This window comes from Suillus bovinus (assembly GCF_016758785.1).
Source record: "Suillus bovinus strain UH-Sbo-P2 chromosome Unknown EDB93scaffold_3, whole genome shotgun sequence".
Taxonomy (NCBI): Eukaryota; Fungi; Basidiomycota; class Agaricomycetes; order Boletales; family Suillaceae; genus Suillus; species Suillus bovinus.
In genome coordinates this window covers 982,324-1,002,716 of record NW_024542059.1, presented here as the reverse complement: position 1 = coordinate 1,002,716, position 20,393 = coordinate 982,324, and the positions used below count along the sequence as shown (strand labels likewise).

The 20,393-nt window shown below is 47.2% G+C and overlaps 7 protein-coding genes across 7 annotated transcripts; 4 read left to right on the top strand and 3 right to left on the bottom strand.

Moving 5' to 3' along the window:
* Positions 1-199: 199 nt before the first annotated feature.
* Positions 200-1,599, bottom strand: EDB93DRAFT_1075578 (DnaJ-domain-containing protein; the record flags this gene model as incomplete). The annotated part of the gene is made up of 4 exons (XM_041445174.1): positions 200-525; positions 599-923; positions 987-1,137; positions 1,190-1,599. The coding sequence occupies 4 exons, from the start codon at positions 1,597-1,599 to the stop codon at positions 200-202; spliced, it is 1,212 nt and encodes a 403-aa protein (XP_041312906.1).
* A 904-nt stretch (positions 1,600-2,503) lies between these two features.
* On the top strand, positions 2,504-3,695 carry EDB93DRAFT_1284164 (ER lumen protein retaining receptor-domain-containing protein; the record flags this gene model as incomplete). The annotated part of the gene is made up of 6 exons (XM_041454480.1): positions 2,504-2,525; positions 2,580-2,648; positions 2,712-2,868; positions 2,924-3,181; positions 3,235-3,330; positions 3,388-3,695. 6 exons carry the CDS (start codon positions 2,504-2,506, stop codon positions 3,422-3,424), a joined length of 639 nt encoding a protein of 212 aa, XP_041312905.1. The 3' UTR covers positions 3,425-3,695.
* Positions 3,696-5,163: 1,468 nt separating this feature from the next.
* On the top strand, positions 5,164-6,551 carry EDB93DRAFT_450546 (isoprenoid synthase domain-containing protein). The gene is made up of 4 exons (XM_041456415.1): positions 5,164-5,347; positions 5,402-5,872; positions 5,926-6,077; positions 6,129-6,551. The coding sequence occupies exons 1-4, from the start codon at positions 5,312-5,314 to the stop codon at positions 6,400-6,402; spliced, it is 933 nt and encodes a 310-aa protein (XP_041312904.1). The 5' UTR covers positions 5,164-5,311; the 3' UTR covers positions 6,403-6,551.
* Positions 6,552-7,537: 986 nt separating this feature from the next.
* EDB93DRAFT_1118624 (legume-like lectin family-domain-containing protein) lies at positions 7,538-9,304 on the top strand. The gene is made up of 11 exons (XM_041448422.1): positions 7,538-7,720; positions 7,834-7,895; positions 7,952-7,982; positions 8,036-8,083; positions 8,135-8,197; positions 8,245-8,338; positions 8,392-8,425; positions 8,471-8,657; positions 8,714-8,735; positions 8,783-8,885; positions 8,935-9,304. Exons 1-11 carry the CDS (start codon positions 7,613-7,615, stop codon positions 9,203-9,205), a joined length of 1,023 nt encoding a protein of 340 aa, XP_041312903.1. The 5' UTR covers positions 7,538-7,612; the 3' UTR covers positions 9,206-9,304.
* Positions 9,290-13,187, bottom strand: EDB93DRAFT_1118619 (armadillo-type protein). The gene is made up of 9 exons (XM_041448421.1): positions 12,927-13,187; positions 12,545-12,874; positions 11,384-12,281; positions 11,261-11,334; positions 11,099-11,209; positions 10,738-11,049; positions 10,204-10,678; positions 9,875-10,149; positions 9,290-9,817 (listed from the first exon to the last, which is right to left on the bottom strand). The coding sequence occupies exons 1-9, from the start codon at positions 13,026-13,028 to the stop codon at positions 9,638-9,640; spliced, it is 2,757 nt and encodes a 918-aa protein (XP_041312902.1). The 5' UTR covers positions 13,029-13,187; the 3' UTR covers positions 9,290-9,637.
* Positions 13,188-13,735: 548 nt separating this feature from the next.
* Positions 13,736-15,237, top strand: EDB93DRAFT_1076155 (uncharacterized protein; the record flags this gene model as incomplete). The annotated part of the gene is made up of 2 exons (XM_041445214.1): positions 13,736-14,962; positions 15,016-15,237. 2 exons carry the CDS (start codon positions 13,736-13,738, stop codon positions 15,235-15,237), a joined length of 1,449 nt encoding a protein of 482 aa, XP_041312901.1.
* Positions 15,238-16,196: 959 nt separating this feature from the next.
* On the bottom strand, positions 16,197-19,243 carry EDB93DRAFT_1118613 (peptidase S8/S53 domain-containing protein). Its single transcript, XM_041448420.1, has 10 exons — positions 18,305-19,243; positions 17,965-18,252; positions 17,808-17,915; positions 17,628-17,756; positions 17,457-17,573; positions 17,201-17,401; positions 16,886-17,151; positions 16,798-16,833; positions 16,594-16,737; positions 16,197-16,541 (listed from the first exon to the last, which is right to left on the bottom strand). The coding sequence occupies exons 1-10, from the start codon at positions 18,768-18,770 to the stop codon at positions 16,377-16,379; spliced, it is 1,920 nt and encodes a 639-aa protein (XP_041312900.1). The 5' UTR covers positions 18,771-19,243; the 3' UTR covers positions 16,197-16,376.
* Between the last annotated feature and the right edge of the window lie 1,150 nt (positions 19,244-20,393).

Here is a 20,393-nt window from a genome sequence, read left to right as displayed (position 1 = left end):
CAGGTGAGTCGTGTTGGCCTCAGGGCATCAGAACCCTCATTTTCCAGGTCACCCTTTACCTGCATTCAGGTACTTGCGGATCTACACAGGATCTCTCGTTACTGCCATGAGATTCTCAAACAAAACTGATAATCGTCTGTCGGTGTGACAAATGATTGGACGGGCCAACCTTGGCAAAGTTTTAAAATACTTGAAGGGGTTAAAATGATAAAGATCGAGCGCGGACGTGTATCTTCCCTCGACCTGTTTCTGGAGGTGGTGACGGCAGTTTATCCACTATTTCTTGTAATTGCTGATCTTGAACTCTCTTCATCTCTTTGTCAACAGCCAAGTCCCATGCAGTCTTCACAGGCCCGACTTCCGACTTCAGCTTGTTCTCCACAACGACATCTTCCATTTCCATGGTCAAAGTATGCATGATATCACTGTTGAGCATCTCACGCGGCCGAGGTAGCGTGCTCAACTCAGAAGTGGCCATAGGCGTTTCGTGGATTGCGAGCAATTCCGTATCCAGCATAATCGAAACTAGAGTCCAAAGAAATATTGGTGTATACCAGAAACTTAATGGATGTGCCAAGAAAGGTAATAACCCACTTACACTCCCGTTCTGTTGTCTTTGCCAACGCACCAAGTCTCTCAGCCATAGCGCGTACGATCTGCTGATCCATGACAGGATCTCCCCGCATCAGCGAGGGAAAAAGGACCGGAGCTACACGGGACAATGCAACTGAAAGGAAAAAGAAGACCTGATGGAGGAGGAGAATATGCTGGTATACAGTCCGTTTAGGAAATATAACATCGAGGATTGTGGTATGCGAGGTTGATGCATCAACAAAGGGGCTCGGTGGTAGTGTGGAGGGCGAGGGGGCAAGGAGGAGATAAAGCTCGGATGCGAAAAGGCAAAGGAAAAGAAGATAACGCCACTTGAAACAGGCACAAGGAAGCTGGTCAAAATGGGCAGCACAGCAAGTATCCTGGATACTCACTGCTGCTATTGGACTGGACTTTCCGATAGCTGAGAAAAGAATGAGACCAGCACCAGTCATGATGTGGTACAATGATGAGCTCAGAAGCCCACGTCGGAGATACTCGCGCATTGTTGTACACTCTTTCCACTCCAGGACATCAGGTCCAAATCTGAAATATAAATGTAAGGTGACAAAGCCATATCGCTCTCAAGACCACCTACCTGTCGTACGCAAACCTGACCACCGGGTCTTTCAAGGCTTCAAAAGCGTCTCTTACCTCGATGAACAGTGCTTCTCCTGATGGACCTGCTCGATCTGGGTGATATTTCCTTGCGAATCCGCGAAATGCCGTTTTTAGGGTAGCATCGCTAGAGTTCGGATATACGCCGAGAAGCTCGTAAAAGTTGTGTGTGATACGTCCAGAAGCATCCAAGAAATTATAGATGAGATAACAAAGGACAACCGTGGCAAAAGTAAGTCGATAGTGTAATGCATAAATAGGTGTTCGTGGATCAGGCGGAGGCCGGTGAAAGATGCTAGAAGATGTCCGGTGAATTACACGAAGAGCTTGTTTTGTTGCAAAATCTGGGAGGTACGACCAGCCAACAATGCGGAAGAGTGCTGCGGACATGAATAGGTGATCTAGATGTACTATAGTTTGCATCAGTCAAACTGTAAGGATGAGCATCAATGAAAACCAGGAAGCTCAGGGCTGCAAGCAGCCAGAATGATCTCATGTCCTTGACTAGGTGCGCCACATGTCCACTGGAACTCGTGCCTGCAGTTTGTTCGCACATAACCACGCACCCAAACATATATCTTGAGTGTGGGTACTTTATAATGTGCGTACCCGTGCAAAGACAGGCAGATCTTGCGTTTAATAGAAATCCACATCTAGAGACCACCCATGACAGACAAATTCTCTGCTGCCAGGGCTCGGCTAAAACGCTGCAATTCGTCTGCATTTTTGCAATCATCTAGGACTGCAAAATATACAAATGACTGCGAAGTGACGGCTCTGCCTTTGCTAGCGAGCTGTGGGCCTTTCAGTCTCGCCAGCCAATGAGAGCCACACAATGTCGGTCTGGCCTTACAATGCAATGCGGCAAGTTTGGGCAAGGCAATGGGAAACAGACACATCTGGGCTCAAGAGCCATGGACAGGGCGCATTACGGTCAAGGTCGACCCTTTTACTAGGACATCGTTGCAAACAAGAGAAAGGTAGGATCACTTGCCTATCTATGTGAGACAAAAATGCTTGCTAGAAGCCAGAGAAGCTCTTGTCGTCAATAATACGAGGTTATAAGGCTGGAAGCCGTCGTCCAGCATGAGATAAAGGCACTTGGCCAATGGCAAGGCGTCCAGCCCTGGGATTGAAGGAGAGAAGGCGTGTGAATATTTTGCCTCATGCCAGCAACTGTTTGAACACGTCGGCACGTTAATCTCCTACACTTTCTTCACGACGCTCAAATTTTAGGACTATCATTCAGAAAACTGCAGCACGTTGGAGGATATAGGAGTGGACACGTCAAAACATGAATATCTTCCGGTTGTTTGGTTCGCGTTCGCGCTGTGTAAGCTGTCTGGAAAGCTAACAGGTCGTGGTTGTAGGGGATTTGGCTCACTTGGCCTCCATATTCATCCTTATTCAGAAGATTCAGACGACCAGGTCATGCAGGGGTGGGTTTTCTTTAGATTTACTGATTTGTCCTTGCTCAGGCGTGTCACTTGTATGCCTACTAGGTATTTCCTTCAAGACACAGGCTCTCTACGCCCTCGTATTCGTGACACGCTACATTGACCTGCTATTCCGCTGGGTATCTGTTTACAACTTCGTGATGAAGATATTCTTTATAAGCAGTAGTTGTTACATTCTCTACCTCATGAAATACCGTTTCCGGTATGTATTCACTGATGTCCGCCTTTTGTGTGAATGTTGACCGTGGTTTTGACAGCCCAACGCATGACCCTTCCATTGACACGTTCAAGGTTGAATATCTTCTTGGGCCATCCTTTGTTCTATCGCTGATATTCAACTACGCATTCGAGCCAACCGAAATTCTCTGGACATTCTCTATATATCTCGAATCTGTCGCCATTTTTCCCCAGTTGTTCATGTTGCAGCGTACTGGCGAGGCGGAGACTATTACAACGCACTACCTGGCTGCTTTGGGTCTTTATCGTGCTCTGTACCTCCCCAACTGGATATATAGGTACGCACGCGTCCATTGGATTTTGTTCATGATTGACCGATTTCGCCCTCCAGATACTTTACTGAGGACGTAGTGGATCCCATAGCTGTCACAGCTGGACTGGTGCAAACCGGACTTTACCTCGACTTCTTCTACGTCTACTTTACAAAGTGAGTCTTTCATGATTCCTGCGCCAAACGTATGCTTACCAATGATGTCATTCCCAGAGTCCTCCACGGCCAGAAATTCGAACTTCCGGCATGAGTTGGCGTATTTTGGTCTATCAGAGTTCGACATGTCGTTAATCAGAGCTTTGGTTATTACGAACCACTCTTGCGCGTTCACGTATACTTCGGAGATCATAGAACTTTGCAGTGCATAGCAAGCGAGATATTTGAGTCACTACCTTGGTAGCTCATAGTTCGTTAGTGAGTTAAACATGTCACATGTCTCAGCTGAATCGGCGTCAGGTCCAGCGCGGATCCCACCGCCAGGGCATCTATTGAGCCATAGTTTCTAGCTATTTCTCGGTGATCAATATCATCATAAACAGCGTGTACCACAGCGTCGTGACACTGGGGACAATTCTGAGCTTGCGGTTCAAGATGAAACCGGAGCCGCGGCAAGCTTGGACAAGGAAGCCTTCAAACCTCAAAGACACAGTCATTCTACAGATACGCTGTGGTGCACGTGTTCAATTACACTCGTCATTCATGTCATCATTAGGAATGTCATAACCCAGAGCTTTGCGAGTTCTGCCGGTTGGAATAATTTGACCGGCAGAACTGACTCCAAGTAGTTCTATCCCCCGCACTAACCACTCAACGAGCCTGAGCGCTGAGCACTAAAGTGGGAAGGGTGACCGAAGTCCATATATGCCCGGGTGCTACTCGCACCGCTGTACCCGAGTCCTGATCCACGCAAGCTCCTCTGCCCATATACGAGGGGTGAAGCACAGGTTCTACGACTCCAAAGGACTACCCCAAAAGTAAAAATTCTACCCATGTCGGACACTCAGTAGATTTTGTCGCATAAGGGATATTTCCCCCGGGCGACACCAGCAAGCGGCGGCTAGCAGCTCACCGAGTGTGCCGTGTGGTATATGTATAGGGCGGTCCGTCATACTCGCAATTCTCTTATCATTAATGTGAACTTCATTACAGAATGTATAAACTCGTCCGGGGCCTCCTCGGCTTTGCTCACTAGTAAACGTATGTCATTGTTGACACACCTTACGCTCTTGCGTTCAATTGAGAGATTGCAACGATGTATGCCAGCTAGCAATGTCGTTAAACGTGATTTTGTAAGTTGTCAAAAGCTTAATTCCGCTGTTGGGCTGGGCTTTTGAATATACCGTCATATAAATTATATTCGGCCACTCCTTATCTACTGAGAGCTCAGTTGTTCATGAATCAGCGCTGGGCAAGTATTCAGGTATCATTGGACGAAGAATGGGAAGTTTTTGTCATAAACTAGTCATGGGATACGGTGTCTGTTCCCGAGCGCTTGCCCGTTTGGTATCAGAATCAGCTTCCATTAACGTCGCACTAGCGCTGTTCAATTCTTTTAGGTACTCTTCAGTGTCGGATGTGTATCAGTACTCACTAAATGGTCAATTCTTTCATTATTCAGGTCTTTGATTCAGCGCACTCATCTGGTTGTTCTGCTGGCACGCCGGGTCGCATTACTGCCGAGTTTTCAGCCTGGCACTACATGGCGCAAATTATGTCCTTGCTATAAGCAAGCATCAAGTCGTTGTCATACCCCGGGCCGTGACCATAAAAAGAACAACACCATTGGGCGTCAGATACAAGGTTCACTTCCACCATTCGGCAGTTACATTACCCTTGGTTGACAGACTCGAACAGTACGGTCTTGTAATCTCCGATGGCGCTAGGCGACTTAGCAATCACTAGCTAAAAATCACGTTGTCCCCAAGCGAGCTGTGATGCTTTAACGTTGCCACTTCATATCGGGCAAAATCTCAACGATAACGATCGCTTCCAGTCACAGCATGCGATCATGTAGTCTCGGGTGCCGGGAACTTGACCTGCATAGCGTACAAGGTTCACAAATTATAAGTACAGGCTACATGCAGCCCATAACAGCCATTCTCCTCAATTTTCTCTCTAACAAGTTCTCATAATAACAATGAACAACCTGTACACATCCACCCTCGATGGCACAGTACGTGCTTGTGTTTTGAACGCTTCCATATCCTGATTTTAATGACGAATATAGGCTCTAGCGATCCGCCAGTCCGTCGCCGATTTTTACCAGCGTTGTGGCTTGCAATATAAGAATATCGCACTTGACGAAGCGTGGTACTCCGAATGCACTCAGGAAGCCATCAACCGCGGCTATCCGATGGACGCCATCCTCCCATACATGCCCGTTGGCGTAGCCATAATGTCCAATGCTTACAACCACCTCCAAGACCGTGCAACAAAGATATGGATCTGCCTCTTCACCGTCGCATGCACTTGCGTCGACGACATAATGATCAGGGCGGAAGATCTAGTGCATCTGTACTGTTTCAACGAGCGGTTTGCGAATTGCCAGCCACATTTGCATCCAGTTATGAATATGCTTGATGAGCTCATGCGGGAGGTCACTTGCCATTATTCTGCACCGGTGTCAAATTTTATCGTCACGTCCTCGCTTGACTTCATGACTTCCATTATACTTGACAATGAGACCGAAGACATGCCGGTATGATATTTCTTCTTAAAAGCAGATTTAATATTTACCCTTTGCGTGAACAGATCTCGCCGCAGGCTCCCTCGTACCCTGAGTTTTCTAGGATGCTATCAGGCTTGTCGGTTACATACGGACTCTGCATTTTTCCTTCCACACTCCCGCTTCGGGAATACGTTCAGTGCATTCCGGATCTATCCATAGTCATAAACCACACAAAGTAAGTACACGGATGATTTTCTATTAACCTTTCTAACCCGCCATGATATAGTGATATATTGTCATACTACAAAGAGGAGCTAGAAGGCGACTCCGTAAACTACCTATCGCTTATGGCAGCATCCCGTGCTCTCACCAAACAGGACGCTCTCCGTGACCTTATCGAGAAAACTGTGCAAGCGCATCACAATGTCCTCGAATTCCTGAGACCGCGTCCTGAAGCGTATAACGCTTATGTCAGATTTTTTGATGGGTATATCAAATTCCATGCTACCTTGAAAAGGTACAAGCTGGAGGAGCTCATGTCTGAGAGGTCGTCTTCATGATGGATATCTTTCTTGTGGTACTTCTTAATTTTCTGTATATTGTTCACATTTCGAAGTAGAGCACTAGCTATTATGTTTATATTACTTGTAGCGATATACCATGTCCATATCTGCCAGGCGCTATAAAATCACCCGTCCCTTGAGCTTTTCTTGTTCCCTCTAGGGAATGTGGCCACTGTTCAACTCGAATTGCTCACAGTATAAAAATTAATATTCAGCAAGAGCAGAATTAAATCATGTTATCAATGCCTAGGATTCATCTTATCGTGACTGTTGATTTTTCAGCCGTAGATCTGTCACTAAGACACAAAATGCACAAATCTAGTGTCGTGGAGGTGCGGATGCACTTGCACAATCATTGAGAGAAGGATGACTCGGACACCTGAGACGTAGGAGCTCGGGCCTTCCATGTCTATCTCATGACCAGAGATTTTAATTTATGTCTAAGCTTAGTCTATATGGATACCTGGAAGTCCGAGCCTGGTCGGCTCGAATTCAGACTGATCCCGTGTAGATCTTATCATGTCTCAGGGCCTGACGGCCTAGACACAAGGCTCGTGACTACGATACATAATATAACCCACCTATACTAGCTAGGCCTTTCCATGAGTGGGTCATGAGTTCGAACAGCAGCCTGGCTGCCATCTGAGGGGACCCGTACACGGACCATTTACTACTCCCATCCACATACTAAGAGCTACATAGAACTAGAATAGTGCAAGCGGTCAAGGTAGCGGTAGCCCCCTTTCGCAGGCTGCCCTACTGCTCTACTAGCCTCTAGTTGTAACAGCGCTTAAACTTAGGGGAGTCGGGACAGCGGGAGCTGTCATAGACCTTATATTCTCTTCGCTTCACTCGGGAAAGTGCCCGTAAATGTATTCGAATCGATATCATTGTAGTAAAACCTTTAGCTGTAGCAGCGCCTTACTTCGGGGGACAGCGGCTGCAGCGCTGAATACGGGTGGTGGTTAGCCTGGGTTGTCAGACCTTACTTTCTCTTCGCTTCACTCGAGAAAAAGTGTCCATAGATGTAAAATTTAAGAGTACTCCGCAAAATGTGTTGCTTGTACATGTTTACATTTTCGTCGGACTTTGAAGAATACCGGCACCACGGCACTTGAGCATACATTGTATAGGTTGCGGCAAGCATCCCGCACACACGACGCGCGACTCCGAGAACACCACTTCTCTCTTCAGCTCACGGTTTGCAATGATACGCTACTTTTCCGTATGCTATCTTGCATATGTACTGTTTGCAAGCCTCCCATGCGTCCTCGGTAAAGCGGACACGACGGTGAACAACAAAACGATTGACCGAGTGAGTTGTAACATTTGTGACGTGTGAGCAGGAACAACCTTGTTTTGGGCTTGCTTCACTTCTCTCCGTCAGTGCGCAAAACCAGAATATCTCATTGTTTTCATCCACCCAAGACCATACAGCTTCGTACACATTCAATATTTCCTCCATACATCGATCAAGACCTACAAAATCGGTGAGACAAAGATGTTTTGCGATCAAGATGCAGTCTTATACCTACTTAAATTTCAGTTGGTGGGATTTTGGTGCAGATGCATATATTGTGAGTACAGTCAGTTTTCGAAACCGACTTCCTATATTTCTAATGCCACATAGAACACCAACAAACATATTCGTCTGGCGCGTGCTCGGCCGTCTCAAATGGTGCGCTAGACACGTTATCCGAACCTCTCTTCAATTCATGTTTTATATTAGGGATGGCTCTGGTCACGCATGCCACTCACTGCTTCCAATTTTATTATTGAGGTAGAATTTAAAGTAAGCGACAATATTCTGATTTTTAGCATGCTCAAACGCGTTATCAGATCACTGGTGAATCAACACACCTCTACGGAGATGGGATGGCTATCTGGCTCACAAAGGACCGAGCTGAACCAGGCCCTGTCTTCGGCAGTAAAGGTTAGTTCCAGTCTTACTATGGTCAGCTTTCTTTGACGCTGTTCCCCTTCCAGATAACTTTGAAGGGCTTGGTATCTTTTTGGACACGTGAGTCACCAGACCATTGTGTTTCCCTTCTTACCTATGATGCAGTTATGCAAACTCCCGGCATCCGTATGGCTTTCCCCGCGTTATTGCAATGTTGGGGGATGGCCAGACGTCCTACGACCAAGCGCATGATGGTGAAGCTAACAGCATAGGCTCGTGTTCAGCCAATTTCCGTCGTACGAACGTGATCACAAAGCTTAAAATCACCTACGTGAAGGATACCTATCTTGATGTACGTATGGATGCTTGTATTATCATCCCTCTCTTTCTCACCTAATTGTAAAATAGGTAAAGGTCCACTATCGAGCCTGTGCGCACTTTTTTTTGATCGTAGAATTAACTCTGACAAACACCCAGGGGATGACTGGTCTGACTGTTTCCGCCTTACGGGCACAAGTCTTCCTTCCGCTCCATACATCGGCATCACCGCGATGACAGGCGAAGTATATGATTCGCATGAGTGCGTATTACATTCGCCTACAGGTGCCTCCCGCTAACACGCTCCTCAGTGTCATTTCCGTGACGACATGGTCGGCAATTCTGTCGGCCTCTGATGCGCAGCGCAACAGGTTTGGCGGCGGCAGCGGGAGGGGCGCGTCTTTGAGCAAGCCTAAGTCGACAGGCGGCTCGTTGCTCGCCTTCATCTTCAAATTGCTGCTCTTTGTGGCCGTTTGTGTAGGTGCTTCATATGGGTATAAAACCTACACGCTTAATAAGACGAGGGGTTACGGAGGTTCTCCATTTGGGGGCTTGGGTTACGAGAGCCGGAGGCGGTTCTGATGGATTATGTCGAGCTCATGTACATTCAGACTTCATTCAATGAAATCACCGGGGGAGATGGGTTTGCAGATCTTGCGGACCAGATTTTGATTCCATCAAGATTGTATCGTATTGATGTCAGCTGAACTCAGTGTTTGTACGATCTACTACATAAGTACTACTATCTACTAAAGTGTAATGCCGATGACAGAAAAGCTAAGTACTACTACTACTACGACTAATGCTACGTAAAAGATATACAAGAGGCAGACTGAGCGAGAGGACGTAGGTATTTATGTAACTACAGAGACACACGCAAATTGCTGATGAAAGAAATACTACTGCTACTAGAAGATCCGGAACAACAGAGATAGAGGACGCAATGAACAAAAGGATGCCGAAATACAATGAGATGTCGGGTTATTTTGGTGATACATACGTCACAAGAGTAAACTATACACCATATCGCGTAGCGAGGCGCTCCTGGATTACAGGAGGGAAGCTCGAAACCTGTGCGGCCCAACCTGCCTCATCGTGGTGCTTGAAACCAGACAAAAGTTGTTGGAACATCGAATTCAGCTCTGCGGAAGGTTGATGCCACCTGATGATGGCATTGCAGAACCAGAGAAGGCTCTGCGTTTGAAAAAATCAGTATAATCGTACACTGACAAAATAGGAACTTCGACATACCTTGGCAATGCCCGCTGGGTTGGTCTGCACGAGAGTGCATAGACCGCGGAACGCGGAGTCTTTTTCTTCATTATCACGGATCTCATACAAGGCCAAGCACCATGCTTGTGCAAACTCAGGCAAATGGGGAGCGACAATGCTGGGGTGCATCAGCCCAATCCTCCCAATGGACACAGCAGCGTTCTCGTGAAGGCTGCGTGGAGCCTTCGGGTGCAGCAAGATAGGAATGAGGCGCGCAATGAGAGGGTTAACCCATTGCTGGAACTCCGGATCGTCTAGAAAATGGCGTGTCTAGTGACTCAGTATTGAGAACGAGCAAGTCTACTCACCACGTCCATAGCGCAACGCTACTTCCCCGACAGACCAAGCTGCGTTATTGCATGCACTAATGAACTCAACCTTGGGCTCAGGGTCAAGTTGTTCGATAAGTTCCGCCATAATGGCAGGCAGATGAGGGCGTAGAAGCTGGAAGCAGCCCATCGCAAGATCCCCAACGAGAGCATACGCACTCTGACGGACCGGTGCCTGAGGGTGTTTGAGACACACCGTCAGGAGCTGAAGAAGGTTCGGAGTTGTCTGCCCGATGAGAGACTCTAGATGCATGCCCATGCCCTGGGCAAGGCCCGATAGCAGATCCAGTGATACCACAAGGAAGGATTTGTCAGGCTCATCAAGGTCGGGGTTCTGCTGGTATGCTTGATACTGGAGCAGAGACTGGTGGATGATGTTCACGCAGCGCTGGAAGACCGGTAGTGCGTAAGGAGAAAATGCTGGTCCCATGGCAATTGTGACAGACGCAATGCACTGGGATAGATAACAAATCATGAGAACTCAAAGTATTAACAAATAGATCAAGGTCATACCTCAAGAAGCGGAATCAAATCATCGTCGCCGTCTGACAATTTGGCCCATCGAGATGTCAGAGGGGGCATCAAGATTTCCACATATGCGGGATTCTGCAATGCCCTGCCGACGGCGTCCGCTAATGTGCCAACAGCATCATACAATATGAGCGTATTCTTGTGCTGATATTTTTCGAATGCGAACACCAGATTCCGGAGGACAGGTTCCAAATAGGGCACAAGCTCGGGCCCGGCATCTTCCTCTAACGTTGCAAATGCGCTACATCCTGCTTCTTGTACACGTTTGTTGTCATCCAGGACCATTCGCAAAAGCTAGAGTCTTTAAGTCATCACAATCACATGCGAAGTAGAAAATACGCACGCCTTCCATTGTCGGGACGAAGTATAAGTTCTTATGTTGCTCCGATATAGGTTGTGTACACCAGCTTGCATACCGACCCAATGTCCAGCAGGCGATCGATCGAACAAGGGGCTATACACTTATTCGTCAATCATCCTACATAGTAACAGGGCAACATCGTACCTTAGGGTCATTGAGTGTGTTGATTAGATATGGGACGAGGGTTGTCAAATGAGGCTCGATCGCGTCAATGCAGCCTTGAGGAATAAAATCAATATGCGACCATCGGATAAGAATCACTAGCACCTTCTGCCATCGCGCCTAATGCCAATATGCCACTTTCCCTCTCTAACCACTCAGCACTCCAGAGTTTATTCTTCAAGGGACCAAGAAGCACGTTAAGTAACTCGGACCCAAACCTCACAGCCAGCACATCCAGCGCAGCAGCAGCGCATTTCCTCAAGTTCCACTCCGTAGACATCTCATCAGCAAAATCATCGTCATCAAGATCGTAATCATCTTCTTCCTCATCGTCCAATGTCTCCTCCCCATACGCCCCTCGCTTCCGCTCCTGTCCATTGGCTTGGGCCTGATCCCGATCTAGACCGTGTGTTTTACCCCCATAATGCCGTGGCTTGATATCAGTTTCCTTGTCGGGGACATTGGTATCTTCTGCGTCGCCATCGAGCCAGAGAAGATCGTCCTCTCCGTAAATCATACAATCGAGCAACACCGGGGCAACTCGACCTAGGAGAGGATGGAGGAATGCTGCGAGGTCAGGATCTTCGGCGAAAGTGAGCCAGAACTCGCAGGCTTCGAGGGCCACGCTTTCATTCTTATCTTTCGTCGAGTATAACATGTACTCTGCGACATTTGACATTTCCGGCATTAACTTCTCAGGGCGGGCTGCAAGAAGCAATACAAGGGCCTGGCAGACATGCCTTCGGACAGATGGATCCTCGTCAGATGCACGCTTGAAGAGGCAAGCGATGAAGGTGTCGATGTGAGCGAAAAGGGATTGAGAATTAATGGGCACAAAATATGAAAGACAGGCAACGGCATGTGATCGCATTTTTGGCATTGGGTGCTCCGATAGCACGAGGAATTTGGGGATCATGTAATCCAGAGGACGCGTTCCGTTAATCTCAACATCCATTTTGCGAGGGAAGTCCTCGCAAGCTTTCTCAAAAACGCTGAAAGCGGCCTGGGTAGTAATTTTCAGCATTCGTAATCGAATAGTGACACAGATAATGATGGGATATAAAAGCCGCGTGCTTTGGAGATATTCGGGTTTAGCATAAAGTCACGTTTGATTAAATGCGACATTCGATGAGGAGAGCTGCCGAGGCAGAGCTGCACTCGCATAGGCTTCGCCCGATTATCAAGCACGTCGATATTTATGGGAAGACAATTGCTCTGACGCGGTCCCATGTTCCAGGCTCGGAATACCATCATTCGGACACTCACCTCCTGGAGAGCTGGATCAGGGGAGTCTAGCATATTCACCAACTGCTGCAAGCAATCTGGCCAATTTCTAGGCTCGAGAGCACCAAGGAATGCAACGATATCATGGCCTGCAGCATTCCTTATCAAAGGAGGAGAGGTGACGAAAGCTTGAAGAACAGCCGACTTTGCATATTCTGCCACCTCCGGAGATACGCTAAGGAGGAGACGCGCGTTATTCTTCAATAGATATCCAGCTATCGTGCGGATTTGGTCTTCCTCTTGGGGGAGAGCGGTTAAGATGTAGGCCAGATATGCAATATAATCTGGTACACGTGTAAAGGAATTCAATTTCTATTTAAGCGAATGTTAACGCGCTGCAGATCATGACAAGGAAAATGCATACATGAGTGATTGCTCGTTGTACATTGCCTTGTGTATCAGTTGAGTCGCGTATGGTCTGGAGGATTTCCTGCAGACCTGCAGGTTGTGGAGTCCAAGTAGACATCGTTAAAAGGCGTCAACGCGCGTGAAGTGTAGATTTAGGGGAACGCGCCGCACGAAAGAAAGGGCTCAGTCGGAACTCTTAACCAGTGGCAGGAACCCTCACTGCCTACACCCAAATTACTTTGTGTGGTTTTATTTGTGCTCGTGCGAACTGATAGGCGTAATACACAAAGAAAAGAACATCACGCCTGTCACGAAACGATATGATACTCCTGAGTCACAAGATAGCTCTTCATCGGTTTAACGATCAGGCTGCATCATGACTTTAATTCCAATTTTTGTACAAAAATATGCGGGTAAATATTAGGCTAGAACTCGATGATCTGTACCACGCAGTGCAGTACTTCTGACCGTTGGAAGGCTGAGCCAGATCATGTCGCATTCCACGACGCAAAAACCTTGGACCGGGTAATACCCCTGAGATTGAGGCAGTGACCATCGATAAAAAGTACAGGCGGCCGAATCACGACACTCTCAATATTAATTGAGTTCCAGGCTTTTCAACGTTTTCAATTTCATCTCCGCATGGCCTGCAGCTTGCAGGCTCTCGTCATTATAATTACGTGTATAGCGGAGTGCGCGGAGTTTATACTTAGACTCATAACCCGCAGTATACCGCCTTGCCTTTGGCCACCATTCGAACTTCAAAGTAAGTGATTGCCTACACTCATGATTCAATATCTTGATTATACCAAGCATTTTGAGGTCATGGGCCAGTTATTGAACAGATTTTCCAGGGACTCCACTAATATACCCAAAGTCAGCCTGGCACCAGAACTTTGGCTCGCAATCTTCGAGCACCTTCCTTGCCGAACCCTTCACGACGTTACCCTCACTTGCCACTCCTTTCGTCATCTGGCACAACCTCTCTTATTTCGCTCCCTGACATTCTGTCCCTACTCTTTGGACACCATCAACCAGTGCTTCATTCACCGTCTGGAAACTGTAGAGCGTACAAAACACCGCATACAATTTTGTTCCTCAGTACGCATTGCTCACGCTGTTCGTGAATGTAAATTTTATCCCCGATATATTGTTGGTGCCGTGTTCAATCCGGAGATTCCATATAATGTGCTTCTGGATATACTGCTCGATACCCTACCGCTTTTCGTCAATCTCCAATCGCTTTCGTTCATGTTTGTGGACCTCAGCCAGTCACAGTTATTGAAACTATGCGCGCTACGAAGCCTTGGAAACCTTTTCTTGGGCAACTGTACAGTGGAACATGTCCAATTGCTTTCACCTCCCAAATTGCAGGTGGCCAACTTGACCATCATCTGCGATAACACAAATATACTTGGCAACGGTCATGGACTATCTGTGTTCTCACCCGACCACCTACGTTCCGTCTCTATAATCAACCCACTCGTAGCTTTGCAATTCCTAAACAATTTCATGGGGAACGCATCGCACGGCCTGCTACAACTCCGATGTCTTACATTACCTTGTAATTTAGAAGTCGTGCGCGCTTTACGTTCTTTACTTCATCTTATCCCAGAGTTGGCCGAACTCAAATTCGCCCGCCCCTCTCAAATTCAACACAGCCTTCCCAAAGATGAATATTTTTCCCTGTCTACACATTCCAATCCCCTCAAACCCCTCTCGAAATACCAAGGTCCTCGTCAACTTTTACCCCATTTTGTTCGCCCTGGTGCGCTTGAACATCTTAACTTGTGGAGTACACGCTCTGTGTCCACTGATGGTTCGATCAATCCCATGGAACTGCACGGAGCGCTTGCGGGAGGCGATGAACTCGTGAGCGCATGCGATCCAGAGGTCCTCAGGACTGTACAAATACTGGAGTTGAGCGTTACGCATGTTAATGCCCTCATGCTTTTTACTATCTGCACCTGCTTCCCAATACTGCGATCGTTATACGTGTATGCGGCAAAAGGTTTCTTTCCAGACACTGCCACGCAGGCGTGGGACCCTGAGGTACATGTCAAATCGCTCATCCTTTTTTTTTCGGGCTAAATTGTGTGTTCTAGATGATAATGGACGCCCTTCCGACCCTCCCCCTTCCCTCTACCATTCAGCATTTGCAACTCTCTTCTTATTCACCTGTGTCGCATAGCGGCCTCGCCACGGAACACCGCATTGCAAGATGCAAGCGGGAACTTAGAGTAAAATATCCTAATTTAACTTTTGTTTCTCTGGATGAAACGGACATTGACCTAACGTGGGATACCAGTAGCGTGCTCCATTGCTAAGATGGATTCGTTCAGTATATACCCTTGATTGTTCCATCAGTATCTATGTATAATTTTATACTTGTTCCGGATTGCTGCGCAGTGCGGACTAGTGTCTCCGAATTTTCTCAGTCATTCTTTTTATTCATCTTGTCGTTCCTATACTAGCAAGTTCTTTCACATCATCACTCTCTAGACCCATGCCCATCACTCCTCCTTTTCCTTGTAGTTTGTTTCACAAACCCAAGCGGAATCGTTGTAGAAGGTGCTGTGACAACCTATGAGGTCATCCTTATCGACGTCGGTTTAGTGTGCCGAAATATGGACGGAAAGGATGTCGGCACGGGATAAAGCGCGTGGATACTGGATATAAAAATGATTTTGGACGCACGCCATACGATTGAGCCATACTTGGAAATCAGAGGTCCCTGTAGTGATGACGAGTCACCAATGCATGGAATGGTGCCGGGTCTTGACCCTGCAACGTTGCCCTCGAGTTACATTTCACCTCGCAAAACCCGCAGGCTCGTCCCGGAATTACTTATCGCTTCATTCATAGTTCAGGTGTCATGATCCCTCACATTACCTGACAAACCAGACGAGAAGTTGCAATACAAATAGGTGAACGTCATAGGAAAAGGCAGAAAGATCATGCCTTCCCAATCGAGAATATTTCCGCCAGTCTGAGGGCCAGTGGTCGTTGCGATATCCTCCCGACTGCAGCCTGCTTTTGAGTCTGTGGGAATTCAGTTGGTGATATGGTCGTTGCCTGTCAAATAGAATAGCATACCTCAGCGGTAGCGTAGTAGTCTCTACCACTACCATGTCGTACCAAGTGAACCATCGGTAGCTTGAATCAGCTTGGCTCGTTTTTTGCGAGTGTCCCGAAGTTTGCTGTCAGATGCAGCTTTGAGGGTGGAATATCAATGCGTCAACGAAGGCATGAATCACGGAGCAAGATGGTCAGAAATTCCATACCGCTATCAGGGCAACCACGATGAAGAACTAGAAGACGGGAGGAAGCGCAAGGCATTCGGCCATGTTATTTGAGCAGATATGTAACACGGGGGCAGAGATCAAGAAAATTCTATTGAGCCAATTATGAACACAGAAGTGCGGATTTGCTTTATAGCAGGATCACTAGATGCGATTATCATATTCTATGGAAGAGCCAGCCATTTCTCGAGCAATATAGGGAAATTGGGAGTACCAAGACCAGTGACTGGATCCCATCCAACGGTTGCGTTGTAACCTTCAGTACCACAGCCTGGGTTTGACCCTTCAGTTATGTCATGGAAGGCACCTGCGAAATCCTCAGAGTAGATCTAACATCATAAATAATCAGCTGTGAGACAGGGCAAAAGGGGAGGGATATACCGTAGGGTTGATGAACCCAATCGGGCTCTTTCCTATGGCGAGACGGGCGTCGTTGATCATCGTAAAGATGGCGCCACTAACTGGTGAAGAACAGGAAGTTCCATACACAAGCTCGAATTCACCGTCGATAGCGACAACGTAGTTCTGACAAGGAAATAATAGACGTTAAACCGCGTATCCATGCAACTTGTGACAGACACTCACAGCTCCGTTGGCAGAAATGTCAGGCAAAGCACGAGACTAATAGCTGGCTTCACTTGATTGAACATATCACATTCACTCTGACACTTACCTTCCCAGTCGAGTTCCAGATATTTGGAGGGTAGTTGGGAGGATAGTTTTCCAAATAGTAATCGACAGCGCTCTGCTGGTACGAGGGCATCGCGAAGTAGTTACTGAAGCCTCCACCCGAGTAGATGACTTCCATGCAAGCCATTTCAGGTTGAGCCTCGAGGACGCTTGCATTTGGCTTGACCATGGTAGCGCCGACAGATGTGACGTAGGGGCAGACACCAGGGAAAGTGGGATTGAAAATTGTACCGTTTACGCTCTGAGTGCCTGTTGTCGTGTGAGAAGATAAAAGTGAAAAGTCGAACTCAAGGTATACCATTAGGGTTCAAGCAAACATCACCATTACCAGCAACACCATCATCTCCAGAGCTGTACAGGATGGTAACACCCATCAAGCCAAGCTTGGCATACTCTGCGCACTGACGGGCAGTATAGAACGGAGTGAGATCAGCCTCATTGTACCCATATGATGTTGATATAACGTAGGCAGGCGTAACAGTGCCACAGTCCTCGGGCCCTATCGCAGCATCCAAGTTTATTGTATTTACGATTCAGCAAAGACGGAGGCTTACCCTCATAACCCCCTCCGTATGGGTCGGGATATTCGGAATCTACAGTGTAATTGTTACCACCCTCAAACGTGCAGTATGACCCATCAATGGCATCGAGGAAGTTGTTGAAAGAGGCCCCTGTCAATGAGGTTAGCAATATGTTTAGAACATTTTCTCCTGTTTCCATCCTACCTTCCACCATATCACCAGTCTGGTAAAGAGTGACATTTTGCTTGCCAGTGACGAGTGTCATTCCATATTGGAGATCGAGGTCTGACTCGCCGTTGTATTCGAAACCTTGGTACTCGGTTTGTGCATAGCCTGCAACATGTCTTCATGGTTTGATCAAAAAAGGACGCTTAAGGTAACTACCTCCATCAATGGAAACCAGGACTGGCTCCTTTCCGATGAGATCAGTAGAATAGTTCATAGCGAACAGTTGCAGGTCAGACTGCAAGTACGCCTGAGGAGTATATTCCACTAGGTGATGAATTAGCTCACAGGGTGGTCAATGGAATAGAAACCATACCGACGCCGAAGCTGTTCTTCTCAGTAGAAACAGGCTCGTATACAAGTCCATATAGAGCCCTCAAGCAAATCGGAGTGATGTACTCATCACACTGCTCAAGCTCAGTCACTGTCTGCGAAATGGTGCCAGTAGTCTTCGGGGTGATTCCTACACCAGGTTGACCAATCGCGAGAGTGGATTCCTGCTGACTATCAGATCGACGCTTGAGTTTCGCATCGAAGTTGACGGAAGGTAGGACAAAGTCGACATGAGCCCTGATGTTCTCAGGGAGGTGATATGCTTCGCAAGCTAAAAAGTGGTGGATGAGTGCCTCAATATTGTCCTCTATGAAGATACTGACCAACGTGCTCCTGTCCAGAAACATGAGTGTAAACATTATACTCGGTGTTCATGAGCCGTTCCGCTTCTTCGACAGTGATATCGACGTTAATCCAACCCTTGGTGGGACTTACACCAATGCGCTCGCTTGTTAGCCCATTCTCAATAAGCCAGTCTCTGACAGTGGAAATGGATTCCTCCGAGGGTGCGAATTTTCGGGCAATCTCTCCTGCAGTCCAGTGCTTGCCGTAGTTAGCTGACTTTGGGTGAGAAACATCGTTAAGATATTCATCGATGGACTCGATGTTGTTCTGTTTCAGAGCAATGCGCAGAGGGAGGGTTGCCGTACTTTTGTGTCTTCGACTATGAGACCATCCAATAGGAAGGGCGATGCGTTTCTCATGCACATTATATGGGCTGAAAGTGGGCGCCGCTAAGGAAACTACTGCGAGGCTGAGGGTGACAAAGGCGGTCAATAAGCAGCGCATGCCGACCGAGACGAGAAGAAGCTGACAACAAAATCCAATCACCAGTCACGTCTTTTATAACTTTCTCGAGCACAGGAGCAGCATGGTCGTGTGCCAGGATTAGACTGTAAGCACACGAAACAGAGCGTCCTCGATGAGACACCATCTCAAGTCCTCCCACACTGCGAGTTGTTTCCCCGAGAAACACATGGATGAAACACTCCGGGATTATACTGTCCACAGTCGAGGAGGACACCGGAGAGGTCTCTGCTTTTGGTTAGATCCCTGATTCCCTATCATAGATTAACCTATTTCTCGGCCATTGTTACAAGGACTACTCAGAGCTGTGAAGCCTGTGATCGTCTGTTCGGCGAGCACCTTTCAATCCTTTTGAAATCGCCCAGGGAATTAAGCATAAGGCAAAAGGAAAGGTTCCCAGAAGTAGACCTGGACATAAGTAGAACTTCTAGAGTGCCACCTTGTTCAATTTGATCGATTGGACAAAGCCAGAAATATTTTGGGACGAGTTCTGCCAAAAATAAAAACAGAATGGCAAGAATCTGCGGAATTATTTTGAGTATTTCTGCGTGTTAGGCTATGATACTAATAATAACAGTAATAATGTTCCAGATGCCTCATCGAACTACATCAATCTCTTCAACATATCCTGCAGGTGTCAACCTCCTCCACCTCATTAATGCTGATCAATAATACCGCTCTCAAAAGATAAAATTCATTGTCCGAGTTGTGAGAGTCACCGCACTGGCATGCGAAAGTCGAAAGACCTTTGAAGTTCATTTGCCAATTATATGTGAAGTGAATACTAAATGTTTGAAAAATTTGTTGTTGTGACTTTCTGAGTCAAATATTCCCGCTACCTTTAGGGAGTGGGTATTATAAGCTCACTATTTTCACGTTTTGGCGGTAGATTTCTCGATTTTGTCCCCCCTCTCTTTTTCGCTTTAGATGGCAATTTTACAGAAGTTTAGATGCAGTGACAACGTATTAGCCCCAGGGTAGATCCTAAGAGAGGTGCAAGTGCTAGTAGGTCACGTGCGCTGATGGCGAGCTGATATGAGCGCTGGCGCTGACGCTGAGCAGCGAATTTACATCCCAAACACATGAACGGGCGAACGAGAAAAAGAGAAGCTACAAAACACGAAGTGTGAGGAAATGTAACATCAGCACTCTGTGGCTGCAGTGGCAACCTTAGGACAAAGATTTTACATCCTATGCATGTCCCTAGCCCCATTGCCTGATGAATAGAGTGTTAAAAATTAAGCTGGCCATGAGCCATACATGCCGACATGGTTTAAATCGAGATTGCATGTAGTCCTGCATCATGTTTTCCGCATAAAATCAATCTTGCAGTGATTTAAAATTTTGTGCCTCAATTGGGAACTTGACGCGTGGCGTCGCGTCTTTGAGTTCAGACGAACTAGTGTTGCCGCGAGGCGAATCGAATCGAATCGAGGTGGAAATTTGTGGTACCTCGACACAGTTCGATACTTACGAGTTGCGCCTCGTTCGACTCGCGAGTTACTAACGAGTTCGGAATTATGCGAACCGGTGGTTCAGCCAATGAGAAGCCAGGGATGCTAGATACTGCCAACGACGATTTTTGCAAGTAAATACACGATGAGC